The 18,665-nt window shown below is 37.3% G+C and overlaps 1 protein-coding gene across 1 annotated transcript; it reads left to right on the top strand.

Moving 5' to 3' along the window:
• The first annotated feature begins 1,983 nt into the window (after window positions 1–1,983).
• LOC145139523 (secreted RxLR effector protein 161-like) lies at window positions 1,984–3,061 on the top strand. Its single transcript, XM_079073319.1, has 3 exons — window positions 1,984–2,442; window positions 2,897–2,959; window positions 3,035–3,061. The coding sequence occupies exons 1-3, from the start codon at window positions 1,984–1,986 to the stop codon at window positions 3,059–3,061; spliced, it is 549 nt and encodes a 182-aa protein (XP_078929445.1).
• The last annotated feature ends 15,604 nt before the right edge of the window (window positions 3,062–18,665 follow it).

Consider the following 18,665-nt stretch of genomic DNA (forward strand, 5'->3'; position numbering starts at 1 on the left):
TTGTTTGTTCCCAAGATTCGTAAGAATCTTGTTAGTTCTAGTTGTTTGAATTCTGCTGGTTTTAAACAAGTTATTGAGTCGGATAAGTTTTTTTTTGTCTAAGGGTGGAATGTTTATTGGCTTTGGATATTTAAATAATAGAATGTTTCGTTTAAATCTTGTTGACAAATCATTATCTGTTCAAAATTCTGCATTTGTATCTTCTGCTTCTAATGTTAATAAATCTATGCTTTGGCATGTAAGATTAGGTCATGTCAACTTTAGAAGGATGCATGAGATGTCAAAAGATGGATTAATTCCAGCCTTTGATATAACATATGATAAATGTAAAACATGCATGCTTACAAAAGTGACAAAACAGCCCTTTCCTAGTGTCACTAGAAATTCAGCTGTTTTGGAACTTGTACACAGTGACCTGTGTGATTTTCACTCCACTCCTTCTTTAGGAAATAAAAAGTATGTAGTCACTTTTATTGATGATTGCACTCGGTTTTGCTATGTGTATTTGTTACATTCCAAGGATGAAGCCTTAGATAAATTCGAAATATACAAAACCGAGGTGGAATTGCAATTGGGCATTCCGGTTAAATGTCTCAGGACTGATAGGGGAGGTGAATATATGGATCCCATATATTTCCAATCAGTGGGCATCATTCATGAGACCACGACACCTTACACGCCCCAACAGAATGGTATTGCTGAACGTAAAAATCGAGTTTTAAAGGAAATGGTAAACTCGATGTTGTCTTACTCGGGATTGAGTGAAGGATTCTGGGGAGAGGCCATGTTAATGGCCTGCTATTTATTAAATAGGGTTCCAAATAAAAGGAACAAAACAGTCCCATATGAACTTTGGTTCAAGAAAAAGCCGAATCTAAGTTATTTTCGGGTTTGGGGATGTCGGGCAGTTGTTAAACTCACCGAGTCCAAAAAGAAGAATTTGGGAGAACGTAGAATTGATTGTATATTCATTGGATATGCTGAACATTCCAAGGTATATAGGTTTTATGTAATAGAACCTAATGATTCGGTTTCGGTTAACACTGTTATCGAATCACGAGATGCAATTTTTGATGAGATGCGGTTTTCATCGATTCAAAGGCCTAAGGATCTAACTTTTGATGATCATAAAGAGCAAAATTCAGAAATTCAAGATGGTGGTAATGTGAAAGAACCACAAGAGCTTCGTAGAAGCAAAAGAGGCTATATTGCGAAAAATTTCGGATCCGACTTCCAACTGTATTTGGTGGAAGGTTCAAGGGATAAATTAATCTTGAATACTCTTATTGCTATAGTATTGAAGATGATCCTAAGACTTATCAAGAGGCCATGGAGTCTCGTGATAGTGCCTTTTGGAAGGAAGCAATTGATGATGAAATGTCATCAATTCTTGAGAACAACAGATGGGTGTTGTCTGAATTGCCTCCAAGTTCTAAACTACTTGGTTGCAAATGGATTTTCAAAAAGAAAATGAATGTTAATGGGACTATTGACAAGTTCAAATCCCGGTTAGTCATTCAAGGTTTTAGACAAAAACCCGGTATTGACTATTTTGATATGTATGCTCCGGTTGCACGTATTGCTACTATTAGATTGTTGATTGCTTTGGCAAGTATCCACAATCTGGTTATTCACCAAATGTATGTGAAAACAGTCTTTTTAAATGGTGATCTTGACGAGGAAGTTTACATGAAACAACCTGAAGGTTTTATTACGCCTAGTAAAGAGCATATGGTTTGTAAACTTGTCAAATCATTGTATGGGCTGAAACAAGCGCCTAAACAATGGCATCAGAAATTTGATGAAGTTATTTTGTCCTCTGGTTTCAAGACAAACCAATGTGACAAATGTGTTTATAGTAGATTTGATGATGCTACTAAAGTTGGGGTGATCATTTGCTTATATGTAGATGACATGTTGATTTTTGGTACCGACCAAAATCAAGTAGATGAAACAAAGAAATTGTTGTGATCTAAGTTTTCCATGAAAGATTTGGGAGAGGTTGATGTAATTCTTGCAATAAGAATTAAAAGGATGAACAAAGGTTTGGTGATGACTCAAAGTCATTATATTGAGAAAATTCTCAAGCGGTTTAATTTTACCGATTGTTCTCCTGTGAGTACTCCTATGGACCCAAGTGTGAAATTAATGCCAAATAATGGCGTTCCCATTTCACAATTGGAATACTCTAAGGCTATTGGTAGCTTGATGTATGCCATAACAAGTACCAGAACTGATATTGCTTTTGCTGTGGGTAAGTTGAGCAGGTATACTAGTAATCCTAGTGCTCAACATTGGCAAGCAGTAAATAGAGTGTTTAAGTATCTCAAGGGAACCATGAATTATGGCTTGAGTTACTTGGGGAGTCCTTCAGTTTTAGAAGGTCATTCAAATGCAAGTTGGATAACCAACATGGAGGACCATTCCTCAATTTCTGGTTGGGTATTCTTGCTTGGGGGAGGTGCCATTTCTTGGGTTTCCAAGAAGCAATCTTGCATTACAAACTCGACCAATGGAATCTGAGTTTGTTGCGTTCGCAGCTGCTAGTAAAGAAGCAGAGTGGCTAAGGAATTTATTCTATGAGATTCCTTTGTGGTCTAAACCGATAGCACCTATTTCTATCCTTTATGATAGTGTTTCCGCTTTGGCTAAGGCATATAGCTAGGTTTATAATGGCAAGTCTAGACACTTAAGTGTTAGACATAGTATGATTAGAGAACTAATCATGAATGGTGTGATTTCGGTTGAGTTTGTGAAATCGCAACAAAATTTGGCAGATCACTTGACTAAAGGTCTGACAAGAGACTTAGTGCACAAGTCTGTAATCAGGATGGGATCAAAGTCCATTTAATTCTAAATTGATGAGACACCCAATTCCCTCTTAATATAATGTTAGGAGTTGAATTCAATGTGGAAAGCTCATACTTATAGATTGGAACACATGAAGTATTCATCCCAGGTATGTGTTCGGTTCTGCATGTTAGCCTGGTTGAAGTTTAATTTCTTAATAATTCCTTTGAAAATGTATGTGCAGATACATGGAAAGGAGTTACCTACGTGATTGTGAAGTGTAGCCGCATTTCAATAGATTGTGGACTTGACCTTGATACGATCATGAGAGGATTGGGACACATGGCTTTATAATAGTGTCAAGTTGTAATTTGCTAGAAATTTAATAAACTAGTATGTATTTTACTTTCTGGTATTCAAATGGGTTGATGGGTTCAATTCTTAAAACACCCTGATTATCGAGTATTTGCAAATGTATGATACTAATTGAAAATTCAATCGTTTCGATATTTTCATTATGTACTAGTTTTGATTGTTTGATAAAGTTATGTCTATTCAAGGGTAACTCTAAAATGAGGGAGGATTGTTGGTGATTTTAGTGTCACCATGTCATTTTATGTAACTGGAATTAGCATGTGAGCTAAGGGGCTTCTTAATTTGTTTTCTAATATGTGTACGGGTTGGTGCGGCGTGCACGCATGTATAAGATCAAATTAGTAGCCAATTCGACGACTATTCGACGGTCCGGGGGCAGCGCCCCTGGGTCCGGGGTTTCCAAAGGGGCAGGGCCCTTTGGCGGAGTCTAGGGGCAGCGCCCCTAGCGGGGTCCAAGGGGCAGAGCCCTAATGAAACTAACGAAACTCGTTAGTTTTGGTAACCCTAAATCCTCATTAAAATCCGGATTACCCTGACTGGCTTCCAAAGGAATCCATATCGGCCTAACCCTAATGAAACCCTAATATCGTTTATTATATAAACGACTCTTCTTTTTAGAAGATATATACGATCTTAAGCTCTCGTTTTCATCAGACTTTCACATAATCCTCTAGCATATTGGCTTACGATTTCTGTGCCTAGAATCGTAAGTGTCCACTTGGATTATCCTATGCTGAATTTCTTGTAACCCAGGCATAGGGTAGAAATATCAGTTCGGAAAATGATATCACGATCCAAGTTAGTATCCAGATCTCCACCACAAACCTTAAACTTCCCAACAGTTTTCCGCAACAGGAATACTAGTTGTTGGGTTTTACCGCAACAGGAATACTAGATGTTGGGTTTTACCGCAACAGGAATACTAGACGGTGGAATATTTTCATCTAAAACAATCTCCAATGGTTTTTCAGGATCTTTAGTAGAATTGACATGTTTTCTTTTAAATAACCCGTCAATAGTTGATTATTTTTTCATGTTGATATTAACTACATAAATAATTAATAAATAACAAAACAAAATACCAAAATAAAATAACAACTAACAAATATATTATATCAAACAATTATGTTTTTATAAGAATATAAGTTATTGATTTTCTTTATGATGAGAATAAATCTTTGACCGATTAGATCTTTCACAGGTAAAAGATGAAGATCAAACAAAACAAACACAATAATATTATGAACACAGAATAGAATCAACGATATGCTTATGATTCAAATATAGTCATGCCTCAGCAGAGCTCGATGAAGAACTTCCACTGTAGAGGCGAGCTAGGGTTTATAAAACTTGTGTGAGAAAATAATAAAAACCTTAATAACAAAGACTTCATGCATGCAGCTTAAATACTAAACCCTAGAGAAAAACATGCACGGTTGGACAGGCCCAAACCGGCATCCAAAACTGGACTAAGGATCGAGCCCATGACGCAACACTATAAGCCCAACAATCTCCCCCTTTGCGTCAAATGAGGCGAGAGATCATTTTCTTTGAGTAGGCTTCACAGTTTTCACCACCTTGAACAGCCGAGGGATGATTGCAAGAAGAGTCTGCCGAAATTGAATGTACCATCTCAGCATGTCAGTAAACATCTTCTTGTCGGCTGCTGTGTTCTGACTACACCTCTTAATAATCTCCAAAATGTGCTCTAAGCAAGCAGTTGAGAAGAGGTGTTTGTCAACAAGAGCGAATAGGCATTTTTGACCTTCACCCCTGATAAACATCACTGTGTGGAATGTTGGGTCAATCTTGCCTTTGACCATCGAGTTAATATCGCCAGCTCTTCCCATCGGTTTGATCGTGGTTCGCTTGTGAATTGTTGAAGTGATCTCTTGATCCATTTTTGCCACTTCGTGAATGTAGCAGACAAGCATTCGCTTGATATGATCAATGATTGGCTGATACTCCTGAGGATTTGACAGTAAGATGTTGTTGAGGAGTATCCAGTCGTGGGGATTGAGGTTCGGTAGATCAGCAAGAGTGAAGTTGTGAACCGAGCCTTCAGATCCTTGAGTCACTTTGAATTTCACATTAACAAACTTCCCTGCTGAGTAGGGCTTCAGAACCTTGACAGTTGTGATTTTATGCGAACTCCAGGTCAAGTACTGGGGTTGAGCGAACTCCAGATAGAATTCCAATAGATCCCGATCCACCTTCAGGTCTGGAGAAGGGATAGCAGCAGTTGAGTTGAAGCAGTGAAATATGAATGCCTTTCAAGTGATTGGCATGTCAAACTGTGCATCCTTGGAGTTTTCAAGCCTAAAGGACATGACTGGTTTGAGCCAAAGAACACTTGGTTCGTCTATGGCGCTTCTTTGAAGCGAGTCAATAGTCCATTCTGGAAAAATGGACTTTTTCTTTTCCATAAGCTCCTTCTCTTTTTGCTTCTTCTCTTGGTCAGCCGTTAGCTTCTTGATCTTTTCTTCAAGCTCTTTATCAGTTGGTTTTGTTTTCTGATAAGGCTTTTAAGGATTTTCTTCAAAAACATCATTTTCATCATCAATGTCGTCTTCACCGATCTTCTTTTTCTTCTTGTCACTTTTACTGACCGAAGCTTCATTATCCTTCGGTTCAGCAGTTGATTTCGGTTCAGGAGGTGGTTGAGTCTTCGCTACCTTCTCTCCCCCTTGTTTCGGCTGGACACCAGTCACCGGAACACCCTCAATACGACTAAGGATAGCCAGTGCAGGTCTGAGTTTCTCAGCCAAGTGCCTTCGGATGGTAATGGTGATGATGGGATCATGGGCATCAAGAAGGTGAAGCAAAATGGAGTGAACATCGCCAACAGAGCTTCGAATAACCTCCCTTTCAGATTTCAAATCGTTGAGTTCAGTTGTTGCAGTGCGAAGCTTGAGGTTCTGCATTTTTAGCTGAGATGTTCGTTTGTCCAGCTCATCCATAATGCGATTTTCCACAGCCAACTCTGCCTCCAGTTGAGTCAATCGATCCTTGACATTATCATGCAGAGTAACATTGGCTCATGAACCGTCATTGCCTTTGTAACTTTATCGAGCATTGTAATACTTGAAGATATTAGAACACCATGAATAGAACCATATTTTGGAAAATTAAACATTTTCGTGCAAAGAGTGTCAAAGATAAAGAAATAAAGCAAACTTTTTGTGATAATTTGTGAAGTCTTAACAAGACATAAAGCAGCTGATTTTGGGCACAAATCTCTTCCTTCAAAGTCAAGAGAGACTTTAAAGTGCTTGTGTGGCTCCCCATTAAATAACGATCAAGTACTTGTTAAGAAGTATTGAAAGGCATCTTTTAATTAAAGCTTATAAAGGGTGGCTTTTGCTGCATTCTGTGATTTTGATACTTGATATAAGACCGAAACTGAACGAAGTACTTGTGAGATCAATGTGATCTGTTGAACAAGTAGGTAGGGAAAATATTTATTGACTGTTGGATAGGTGAGAAATCCCAAAAAAAAAAATTAACTGGATCCTTGGGGAAGAAAAATTTTTGGTAATAGAAATTTTCAGAAGAATCACTCAAAATAAAAAGAGATTTCATTTAAAATTTGTAACATAGTGATCATGTACCGTCAATTCATTAATGGTGTTGAAGGGTGGGTTTCACTTAGTACATAGTGACACGAAACTAAGATCATTAACACAGATTTTTGTATAACCATAAACCTCAGTGGTAAATTCTGAGAGTCTCAAGGGTTATATTGGTGAGATGAAGTGTAATGGAGAAAAATGATGGAGGTGGTATACGAAACAAATGTACCTCTGCTGTAAAGGAAGGACTAAGCAGAAAACTCTAAGCTCAATGTGAGTAGAGTAATGTAGCTCAAGATTAGAGTGAACATTGCAGCCTAGCTTGGGAAAACATGATTTGTATGTATCATGTTATTAAGGCTTCACTCAAAATGTGTCGATGCTTTAGTCAACATGCAGCAGCATGCTTCTAGGGACGCGTAGAAAGTTTATAGAAAAGAGATTTTACCTTCTGAATCGTCATCATCGAGAGTAACACTTTATGCAAAAGAAATCATTAGATCAAAAACGGAAAATATTTTTGTATTTTGTGAAAATTGTTCAATTGAACGAAAAAGGAAAATATTTTTGGATTTTATGAATATAAGAAGAATTTTAAAAGAGTGTACATAGGAATACAATCAAAATGCCTTGATAAGAAAAAGAAGCGAACGAGTTCAGAAGGACCGAACCCGAAATAGACCGAACGCTCGGTTCATTTCGGTTCATGGTCGAGCTTCACCCGAAATAGACCGAATGTTCGGTTCATTTCGGTTCGCTCTATTTCGCTTCTTACCTTTATTGAAGCAAATGCGATTTTGGTACTGATTCTGCTTCCATCATTCCTAGGCCTTGCAAAATATTGTTGAAGCTTGCTTTAGGTAAAGCCTTAGTGAATATATCTGCCAGTTGATCAGTCGTCCTTACGAAATGAATTTCCACGTTGCCATCTTCCACGTGATCCTTGATAAAGTGATACCTCAGTGCTATGTGTTTAGTCTTCGAGTGTTGCACTGGGTTGTGACAAATCCTAATTGCACTTTCAGAGTCGCAATATAGTGGGATTTTCTTCATGTTCAGCCCGTAATCTCTAAGCTGACTTTGTATCCATACAACTTGTGATGTGCAGGATGCTGCAGCGATGTATTCAACTTCTGCAGTTGAGAGAGAAACACATGTTTGTTTCTTTGATTGCCAGCTAACCAATTTACCGTCGAGAAATTGACATCCTCCAGTTGTGCTTTTACGATCTAATCCACAGCCACCTAAGTCAGCGTCTGAGAACGCTTGGACAAAGAATCCTGAGTTGGCTGGATACCACAGACCAAGAGAGGAGGTTCGCTTCAGATAGCGAAAGATGTTTTTCACAGCTTGCAAATGAGGTTCGCGTGGGTTAGCTTAGAATCTGGCACAGTAACAGACTGAAAACATGATGTCAGGTCTACTAGTCGTGAGATACATTAGAGACCCAATCATTTGACGATATAGCTTCATGTCAGCGGCTGGCTTCTCCAATGAGGGTGTAAGTTTGGTGCCAAAAGCCATTGGAACTTTAACTTTGGAGTCTCCCATCATACCAAACTTAGCAAGCAGTGTCTTGGTGTATGCCTCCTGGTTAATAAAGATGCCTTCGGGTCCCTGTCATGCTCTGGGAGCCTGCTTTAAGCCATATACCGCTTTGTCAAGTATGTAGCAGTGACCTGGATACTTCTCGTTCACGAAGCCTGGCGGTTGCTCAACGTACACAGTTTCTTCAAGTTCACCGTTGAGAAAGGCACACTTGACGTCCATCTGATAGACTTCAAAGTTTTTGTGTGCAGCATAGGCAAGGAAGATATGGACGGACTCTAATCTTGCAACAGGAGCGAAGGTCTCTTCATAATCGATACCTTCTTCCTGACAGTAACCTTTCACAACCAACCGAGCTTTGTTACGAATCACGTTCCCCTCCTTATCCATCTTATTTCTGAATACCCATTTGAGACCGACAACCGAAGCATCCTTTGGAGTTGGAATAAGACGCCATACTTTGTTCCTTTCAAACTCATTCAACTCATCTTGCATGGCCTGAACCCAGTCAGAATGATCAAGTGCTGAATTAACAGTCTTCGGTTCAACTTTGGAAACAAAGGAGTTGAACATGCAAAACTCTACTTGAGAAAAGAGTGCAGCTTGTTTCGCTTTGATCTGTGATCGAGTTAACACTGTTTCTGAAGATTCTCCAATAATTTGACTATGAGGATGATCTTTGGTCCATTTAATAAGCGGTGGATAGTTTGGATCACAAGAGGGATCCAATTCTGCATTTATTTCTTCTTCCAATTCTGATAGAGTATCATCATAATTGACATGTGTACTCTCCCCCTCGAATGATGACACTAATTCTGGATCAGAATGTTCCCCTTCTTTTGGACTTTCGGTTGAGCCAGATGATTGTGACGTTGAATTCTCCCCCTGGAATGAAGGACCTTGATCGTGTTGTAGAGTCGAACCCTCCCCCTGGACAGAAAGACGGTCATTTGAAGGTTCACCTTCGACTGGCCTCTCGGTTGCTTTAGGTTGATCAGCAGCCATCTTTTGAGCAGCATCATCGATGATTTGCTTTAGACTGTCAACCTTGTTATCTTTCGTCATTAATTCAGAATGAATTGCCGTTGGAGGCTCATCAAAAAGAAGCATATATTTCTCGAAAAGATTTGAAATAGGGGCTGTTACTTGACCAGTCTTTGGAAAGATTTCCTGAGTTGTACCTTCGGTTGCTTTCATCTTCTTGACATATCTATCGTCAAAAGTGACATAGTATGTTTCTTCAATCTTCTTAGAGCGCTTGTTTAAAACCCTATATGCCTTAGAATTCAGGGAGTAACCTAAGAATATTCCTTCATCAGCCTTAGCATCGAACTTATTTCGCTTCTCTTTAGAATTGAAGACGAAGCACCTTGAACCAAACACATGGAAGAATTTCACGTTCGGTTTGCGATTGTTCAAGATCTCATAAGGAGTTATAGAGAATCGCTTGTTTAGATATGATCTGTTCTGAGTATAACAAGCAGCAGCAATTGCATCAGCCCAGAAATACAAAGGCAAGGATGCGAAGCATAACATCGTTCGAGCTGCTTCACACAGAAATCGGTTTCGCCTTTCAACGATACCATTTTGCTGTGGAGTATATGGGGCTGAGAAATTATGATTCGTTCCCTTTTCAGCAAGAAAATCTTCAAAATCTTTGTTTTTGAATTCCAAGCCGTTGTCGCTTCTTACGTTACGAACAACTTTCCTCAGTTGAATTTCTACCTGTTTTATGAAGAGCTTGAGCTTTGGAGCAACCTCAGATTTTTGCTTCAAGAAGAACACCCATGTGAATCGAGAGAAATCATCCACTATGACCAGAATGTACTTGTTTCCACCAATGCTTTCAATGGAAGAGGGACCACACAGATCGATGTGCAGTAACTCCAATGGTTCTATCACTTTTGTATTGATAATTGAGGGATGACTTTGTCTACTCTGCTTTCCCATTTCACAGGCTGCGCATAGATGTTCTTTGTCGAATTTGAGAACTGGAAGACCCCGAACATGATCTCTTAAAACCAGCTTGTTGATATCCTTGAAATTAAGATGAGAGAGTCTTCGATGCCATAACCAGCTGTCATCTGAGTGAGCCTTAGTGAGTAAGCAAACTGCTGGTTTACCTCGAATTGGGTTTAGGTCTAAAGGATACATTTCCCCTTTTCGCTTCGATTTCAGCAGAATGTTATTGGACTTCTTCTCAACAATCTCTGAGCCGTCATCATCAAACGAGACTTTCAATCCAGTCCCAACCACTAGCTGTGATACACTGATAAGGTTGTGCTACAATCCTTCAACATATGCGACCTTTCTTATTGAGAAATCACCATTCGTAATCATTCTGTAGCCTTTGATAGTCCCAAACGAGTTGTTGCCGTATTTCACTATTCCACCATCCTTCAGAGATCGAAACTCTCTCAGTTCTTCCTTTCTACCTGTCATGTGACGCGAGCAGCCACTATCAATATACCATTCTTCGTCAAACTGCTCGTCACGAATAACCTGCAAAAATCAAACAGATTTAGGAACCCAAAGAGTCTTGGGTCCTCGTGATCTTTGTACAGAACAAGGATTCGTAAGAGAGATATCAACCAAATAAGTACGTTTAATCAAAGTTGTTTTATCTTTTATTTTTATAGTAAAAACTTTAACTTTGTTGCTAGGTGAAGTTGCCAAATATGTGTATTGTACGTTTGCATATTTCCGATCAACATTATGCTGGATTGATGAATCCTTTGCATTTTCTGGACAAACTTTTTCTTTTCCTTTTTGATCATTCTGAGACTAAAGATGAGATTTGGAGAAATTAGATTTAGAAACAGAGTGAGTTCTTCGGTTATGGCCTTTTTGTGATTGAGGACCGAAACTCTCTTTTCGGTCAAGATGGTTCAGAGGACTGAAACCCTTCTGAGGACCGAAACCCTGCTTTCGGTTGGGTTCATACTTAGGACCGAAACCCTTCTGAGGACCGAAACTCTGCTTTCGGTTTGTTTCGCCATGAGTGCGAGTGGAAGAATTGTCGATTTCTGCCTCTTTTTGCTTAGAAGGTTTTTCGTAGCGAACATAGTTGGGATTTTGAGAACGCCAGAACTGCTTCCTTTCAGTAAGGTTTTTCTTGTACCTCACATTCCTTTGATGCTTTCGATCGTTCACCTATTTTGGATTTCTGAAGCTTGGAACGGACCTGGAAGCGAATGTCTCAAATGGAAACGAACGTTCGGCTGGGTTCGCTTCGGGTGTATAATTGACGATCTTGGAACGAACTTAGATTCAGTCGCTTGTGCTCGGAACGAAAGTAGATGAAACTAATTGGAGTCATATTTGTAGGTTCGTCTGTGACCATTCGTTTAAAATCACCATTCCAGTCGCATCCTTTTATCAGGTGTCAAATGAAGAAGATAACTCAAAGTTTCACACTTGGTCCCTGCAACTTCAAGAACTTGACGATCTGGTCCCTATACTTTTCATGCTTTGGCAGTTTTGGACCAATTCCAGATTTTGTTACAAATAAAGGGGTTTATTGGTGCATGATTACAATTCCAGCCCCTGAGTTTCTGGAAAGTGACAATTTCAGCCCATTTTTCGAAAAAGATTACAATTTTAAGGGCTGGTGAACAGTTTTGAATTCTTTAACGCACATATTTTTTCGTGAACAGAAAATTATGGATTCCATCAAGTCTTGGCGGTTCGGAAAGTCATTTTTCGTGATAACGACAAATTTTCACGACTTTTTCGGATTTTATACTTCATTGTATATATCATTTTGTCACGGGGAGCACAGTAATTTTTATCCATTCAAGATCATTCTCATGACCATAAGAAGGCTTTATAATCACGTTTTCGATTATAAATCGGGGGAGAATTTGGTATGGCCATTCGAAATTGGATTTGTGACTTTTCAAAGTTGAAGATTTTTGATAAAGCTTGTGGTAGAATTATGAAGGTAGCTTTTACAGTGGAAGTTCTTCATCGAGCTCTGCTAAAGCTTTTACAGAGAAGTATCCTTTACAGCGGAAGTTCTTTATCGAGCTCTGCTAAGGACTTGTTATATCTCCGACTTCTAGTATTTTCTCGATCAAGTGGCATTACGAATCTTAAAGTTTGGGTTGTTACATGATATTTTTTGATGGCTTATATCATTAGCTTATTTGAAGATCATTGTGACTTGGAGGGGAGCTCTTCAAAGACAAGAAGTGATTCGGTTTCTTTGTTCTGAAATGGGTTTTTATGGCGGGTTTGGTTTTAATGAAGTTTTTTTTGGGATTACATTCGAAAATGAAGTTTAAAGACATTACTTCAGTGCTTGATTTATATATCCTAGAGCCCGTGTTTGAAGACTATTGAAGAATCAAGATTCGTGAATTGCTTCATATATTCCTCGTTGCAAGATCTTTTTATTTGCTAGATGCTTCTTTTGGAAGTTAAAGCATTGTCATCCATTCCATACTTTGAGGGGGAGATTGTAGAGTTTCAAAGCACTCCATGGATGATGGCAATGGGCCCCTTGATGAAGTGTAGGTTAAAAGCCCAAGACTTGTCTTTTCCCTATAAATAGTCATGTATTATTCATTATTAGGGTTAAGAGTGAGGCAAAATGTAGCCGCCACGTTGTGAGGTTTCTTATGTAGTGTTAGATTCTTTAGTCTATGCTGAAAGTGTAATTTATTCCTCATATTTGAATAAATCGAGTGATCATTCGACATAATCTTCATATTTGTGTTTGTTCTTATTTTCCGCATCTTGTTCATCAAATCTCAATTAGAGTTTTAATCCCAACACTTTATTATATTAGAACCTAAATAAACAATATATTATGGTTTTAATTATTTTCATTTTACACTCATATACAATTATAATAGTTCACAGTTTACATATTTGCATACCACATTACCACAAGTTTTAAAAACAATAAATAATATTAATATAAGATTGTTAAGAGTCTATTTCTTCAACTACATAAATAATTAATAAATAACAAAACAAAATACCAAAATAAAATAACAACTAACAAATATATTATATCAAACAATTATGTTTTTATAAGAATATTAGTTATTGATTTTCTTTATTATATTAGAACCTAAATAAACAATATATTATGGTTTTAATTATTTTCATTTTACACTTATATACAATTATAATAGTTCACAGTTTACATATTTGCATACCACATTACCACAAGTTTTAAAAACAATAAATAATATTAATATAAGATTGTTAAGAGTCTATTTCTTCACACAAATCGAGTGCAATATATTATATATAAAAATGTTAGACCATCCACATCGGGTCTTTCAAAAATCTCTTGCAATGCCACTCAGCAAAAATTAAATGCCATTTGGACTTCGAGCGTGTTCGGCAAAATTAGCTGGTAGCTGGTGGCTTGTAGCGGGTAGCAGGTAGCTTGTTGCTTGTAGCGTTTTGTTAAACGCTACATCAAGTAGCATTTAGATTTGAAGCGTTTTGTTTAAACTAAACGTTAGAAGCTTGTAGTGCCGAACGGGGCTTTCTGTAACGCTAGAAGCTAAAAGCTTTCAAACGCTTCGTGCCGAACATGCCCTTCATCTTTCAAATTGTGCAAGGCTTGCAAATTGATATATTAATAATTTATTTAAATAATCATATCTAAATATTAAAAACCAATTGTTATATTACCTTTTTAATAAAATAATAATATCCAATGATGTGTAATGCAAACAATGCACAAGTGACATTTACAAACCAATTACAAGCCTACCACCAATGTGGTTGCTCTTATGATTATTGATGTGGTTGCTCTTATGATTATTATTTATTAAAGGAACTTCTCCGTTGTCAATCTATAACCAAAGCTATACTCCACCATCATGATTTATGAACAAGTAGAAAGAGGAACAATAAAAGAAAGAGAAAGCAAGTAAATAAACAGAAACGAGAAGAAAATTAGTACCAGAAAACTCATGTGGAGAGCGAAGAAGATAACAAATTATTGGAGAGGGACGGCGAACGAAGGAGAAAAAAAGAGCGATGCGGAAAATAAGCAGTCCAACGACGGAGACGCAGTGGCCGTGGCCACAGAGAGACCGGTGGGGAGATGCAGGTGGGCGACGGGCGGTAATGTTTTTCCGGTGAGAGATTTGGAACTTTTCCGGCATCGATATTTCTAGGCCTTCATTTTTTTCTTAAACCCAAATCTTTGAGTTAAAAGGATTTTATGTTTGATTTGTTTTTTTTAATTTTGTTTTATAGAGAGTTTCTTAACTTAATTAATTTCCTAATGTAATACGGTTTCTTTTGATTTTATCAATGATTCTTTTTATTTGATGAGTGATTTTTGGATGAGTTTATCACTTGATAACAAAGTTTTGTAACTTACATCACATATACATACAAGTGAACTCAAAACAGAGTGGCCAATTAGCAAATATATTGATTATTGGATTTTTTTTATAATAAAAAACTATATATATAAAGTATTAGGAGGCCATGGCCTCCCTGGCCCCTCTAAGCATCCGCCCCTGCCCTTGATAAAAAAATTTCACTACCATAAAAATGTTTTATATGCAATATATTAATGTCAATGAAAAAAACAAGTAAAGAAAATGTAACATCAGTTGTGAACTTGTGATGTCGAACCATTTTTCAGTAACAAAGATAAGGTTTCCAAATCGTTTTCAGACTCCAACAACAAGGATTCAAAACTTATAATTTTGAGGTTTCAAGTTGTCTATATAAAGTTTGAAAGAAATCACATAAATTAACTTTTTATCAGAATACTAACATCAAAGAAGTGAAGTGAAGAACAATAATGAAATCTTACAATTTACACGAATTAGATTAAAACAAATCATAAATCATACATTAAAATTGGTGAGGCTACTTGAAATCATATTAACATGAATACATGACTAATTTTTTTTGAAGGATGCATAAAATCATATTATCATAAGTAATGAACTAAGAAATATTGAAATCAAAATTAGAAAACAGAACTTGAAATTGGAACTCAGAAGGTTACGTGAAAAAATCATAATCGATTGTTTTGTTATCATTAAAAAATCAGAATTGATTCATAGAGTTCTTCGATTGGTGGTGGTAAGAGGCCTAGTGTGATGATTATTCCAGAAGAATCACACGTCGATTAGTCTTCTCAGCTTCTTTTGTTTTGACTCCATTTCCTTTCCTTTTTCCGCTCAGGTGTTATACATGATATATCATAGTTTTTTCTATACTATCTTTCTAGATATATAAAAAATGGAACCCTTGAAATTTGGAGGCCCTCGACCATTACCCAAGTTTCCCATGCCAATGGGTACGACCCTGCATAGATATATATATATGATAACGTGCCTTAGCCAGCACGTGAGAACCGCGCCCGGCCCATAGACTAGCGCGTCTGTCATAACATCATAACAGACTCAGCGGAGCTTAGCGCCCGCCAACTCCCCTAAGGGCAGTGCGCTCTGGAAAAAGGTTGGTGCCCGCCAGAAGCGCTCCCATGGAAAGCTCGTGCCCGCCAAAGGCGCCTTCAGCTCCAAGACAAATGATACGGTCAGGCGACAAAACAGATGATAGGGCACTATCGCCAGAACCAATGGCAACGCTCTGACAATTAGAGGAGCACGATCCTCTGATCAGCGCCCCTGATCCTGTCGCCTCTGGCAATCCTGTTGGACCACTACATACCCACCAATGTCACCATCATAGAACACTGGCATACCCCTTACCGGACCACAATCATCAACCTAGGGGGTGTTTGGCATTCCTTTTAAAATGACTTTTGGAATTTTAACTTTTCCAAAAATCAAAATAGTTCAAAAGATTTTTGGCAAATGGAAAAGTTCTTTTAAAACAACTTTTTGCCATGAACAAAAAGGAGCTTTTTCAAAAGTTATGAAATCCTATCTTTTTGTGACTTTTGGCTTTTAACTCTTAAAAGTTTTAAAAGCCAAGCCAACCACATTTTAAACACATCCTCTTAGAAAAAGTTGTTTTACAAAAAGTCCTTTTATAAAAAGGACTTTTAAGTCTAAAAAGGAATCCCAAACACACCCCTACTATTACGGACCACCACTAGTTCACCAAGACTCACCTTTAACATCTTTCAACCACCATATTTGTTGCCACCATCTTCTTCTTTTTCTTTTCTCTAACCACCATCATGAACCTAAACCTAAAAAAACACAAAAACTGAAAATCAAACCTAAAAAATTGAACCCACATTTGTAAGTTGGAACACGCATGTCGTCGGAGAAGAAGATCGGGAAAATTCTGAGCCACATCCACCTTTCATCTTTTCCAAACAATCGCGAACCCACCGTCACCATAACTTTATATTTTTCATAGTAGCAAGATAATATACTCACACACATACACAGACATTGACTTCAACTTTCTCCATGACTTCATCATCTCCAATTTCTCTCCCCCTCAATCTTCTATCTCTCTCATACCTATTTCTATAGATCTACAAGAATCACCCCTAAATATTGCAACCTTTTCGTCATGTCATCAATCTTAGCCTCAAATAGGATGGTTCTACCAACCGTCATGGTTGTCGGAACTACAATTTTCATCGGCTTCTGTCTCCAGAAACAACTTACAACCACTGTTGACACCACCCAATTCTCGATCATCCACCACTTAAAACTCTGCACTCTCTTCAGGTTCCTCTATTTTTAACTTTTCTTGAGTCAAACCCTCAGACTTCTACTCTCATTTGAGTTTCCGGTAATGGTGGTGCACGGTGATGGTTAAGGGCTATAATAATAAAATGTAAAGTGGATAGGAAGAAGGCGGTGGGTAACTAGAGGTGGGTAGGATTGCTATTTTTTATTGTCTTATTTTTTAATTGTTTTAATTAAAGAAAAATGTAAAGGAAACTAAAAAAGGGTATAAAAATCTTTGTATCTGGGTGAGGACCCACGATAGAAATTGAAAACCACATGGATCTTCCATGAAGTTTTTTAAATTTAGGGACTAAATCCCCTCGGAAACCATAAGGACCATTTATGAAGCTTTGTCTCCTGAAAATGTTGTTTATTTCGCTTGAAATGTTGTTGGAAATAAGATCTAGATAATTTTTGAAGTTGAGGTACTCCATATCCCCATTTTTTTCCCCAAAATTACATCAATCGAAGTACCAGTCTCTTTATAATTCTCCACTTTCGAAAATTTGTAGGAATACTTTTCCAAATGAGGATATAGTGGCGAATGGGAGATTTAAAACACAAATTAGAACACCTAATCATGCTTACCGCCAGGCAGTTGTCAGAATAGAAAACCACGTGGTTCTCTAACCGATTGCAACCGGCCCGTTCAAGAGAGAACCATTTTCAACATGTTCAACCGGAAAAATAATTGGTTCGGTATGTATAAAAACTAGTGGTGAAAGAACCGAGCCCAAATTGGTCATTCCTTCATTTTTTTTTACCAAAACCAACTTACACTACAAGTAAACTGGTATGAATAAGGCTTCAACAAACTTATGGTGTGGAAGTTTGAAAGTGGAAACATTTATTTATAATGGAAAATTCTTCACCACATTCTTCTTGGAGTCGATAGGAGTCATTCATGCCATCAAATATGACGTGTTTTCTATTGTCTATAGTTTATAACTTTTTTTCTTCCTCTCCTTTGCCAAACATACGAAGGTAGGTCCACAATATTTTTATATATTGCTTATAATTTTTTTTTTAAAAATTTGTGTGGGTCATTTCATCCACCTTAGTATAAGTATACCCGCCACTTCCACCAAGAGGACAAGGTTGCAGGGGATCTAGGATCTCTTTGCAAGGCGGCACATTGTTTGCTTATCTACAAGTTAAAGCAATGTGGAGCCATTTGTTGAGAAACTTTCACTTAGAATTGGTGTCTCCATTCTTAGATATTGAGAAGGTTATGGTCCGTTATAAAAGAAGAGTCGTTCCACTTGACTAAGTTGTGTGTGAGAACCGTGGGGACCAAAAGTGTAATTTACTCTATATTTTAATAATTTTAAAATCAAAGTACCTTAAATTATGAAATATTGCTCATGGTAAACGAGTAAAATTAATAAGTTGAATGAAAATTATAAGGTAAACCGAAGGGAAAAAAAATATAGTTAGGATAAAACAATAGAAACTATGAAAAGTTTAGGATGTGTTTGTTGTGGAATATTGTTTTTATTTTTCTAGAAAACATTTTCAAAAAATAGAGTTAAACTTTTATTTTCAGTTTTCAATGAATATTTTAGAAAATGTGTTTGACTGAAACTGGTGGAGGTTTCATTTTCCATTTTGAAATTTTGAAAATTTAGGAAAATTATAAAAAATCACTTTTCTAATTTACATACAATTTGGAAAACAGAAATTTTTCATTTTCTTGGAATACTTTTGAAAATTGAATCAACCAAACGCATTT

This window comes from Lactuca virosa, chromosome 9 (assembly GCF_052849685.1).
Source record: "Lactuca virosa cultivar CGN04683 chromosome 9, Lactuca_virosa_CGN04683_v6, whole genome shotgun sequence".
In the NCBI taxonomy this organism is placed as follows: domain Eukaryota; kingdom Viridiplantae; phylum Streptophyta; class Magnoliopsida; order Asterales; family Asteraceae; genus Lactuca; species Lactuca virosa.

Bases quoted from the DNA above. Each gene is read 5' to 3' on its own strand.
- LOC145139523 (XM_079073319.1), top strand. From the start codon at position 1,984: ATGAAAGATTTGGGAGAGGTTGATGTAATTCTTGCAATAAGAATTAAA. The intron at 2,443-2,896 runs GTATTCTTGCTT...ATATAATGTTAG, and splicing joins ATTCCTCAATTTCTGGTTGG to GAGTTGAATTCAATGTGGAA. The intron at 2,960-3,034 runs GTATGTGTTCGG...ATGTATGTGCAG, and splicing joins ACATGAAGTATTCATCCCAG to ATACATGGAAAGGAGTTACC.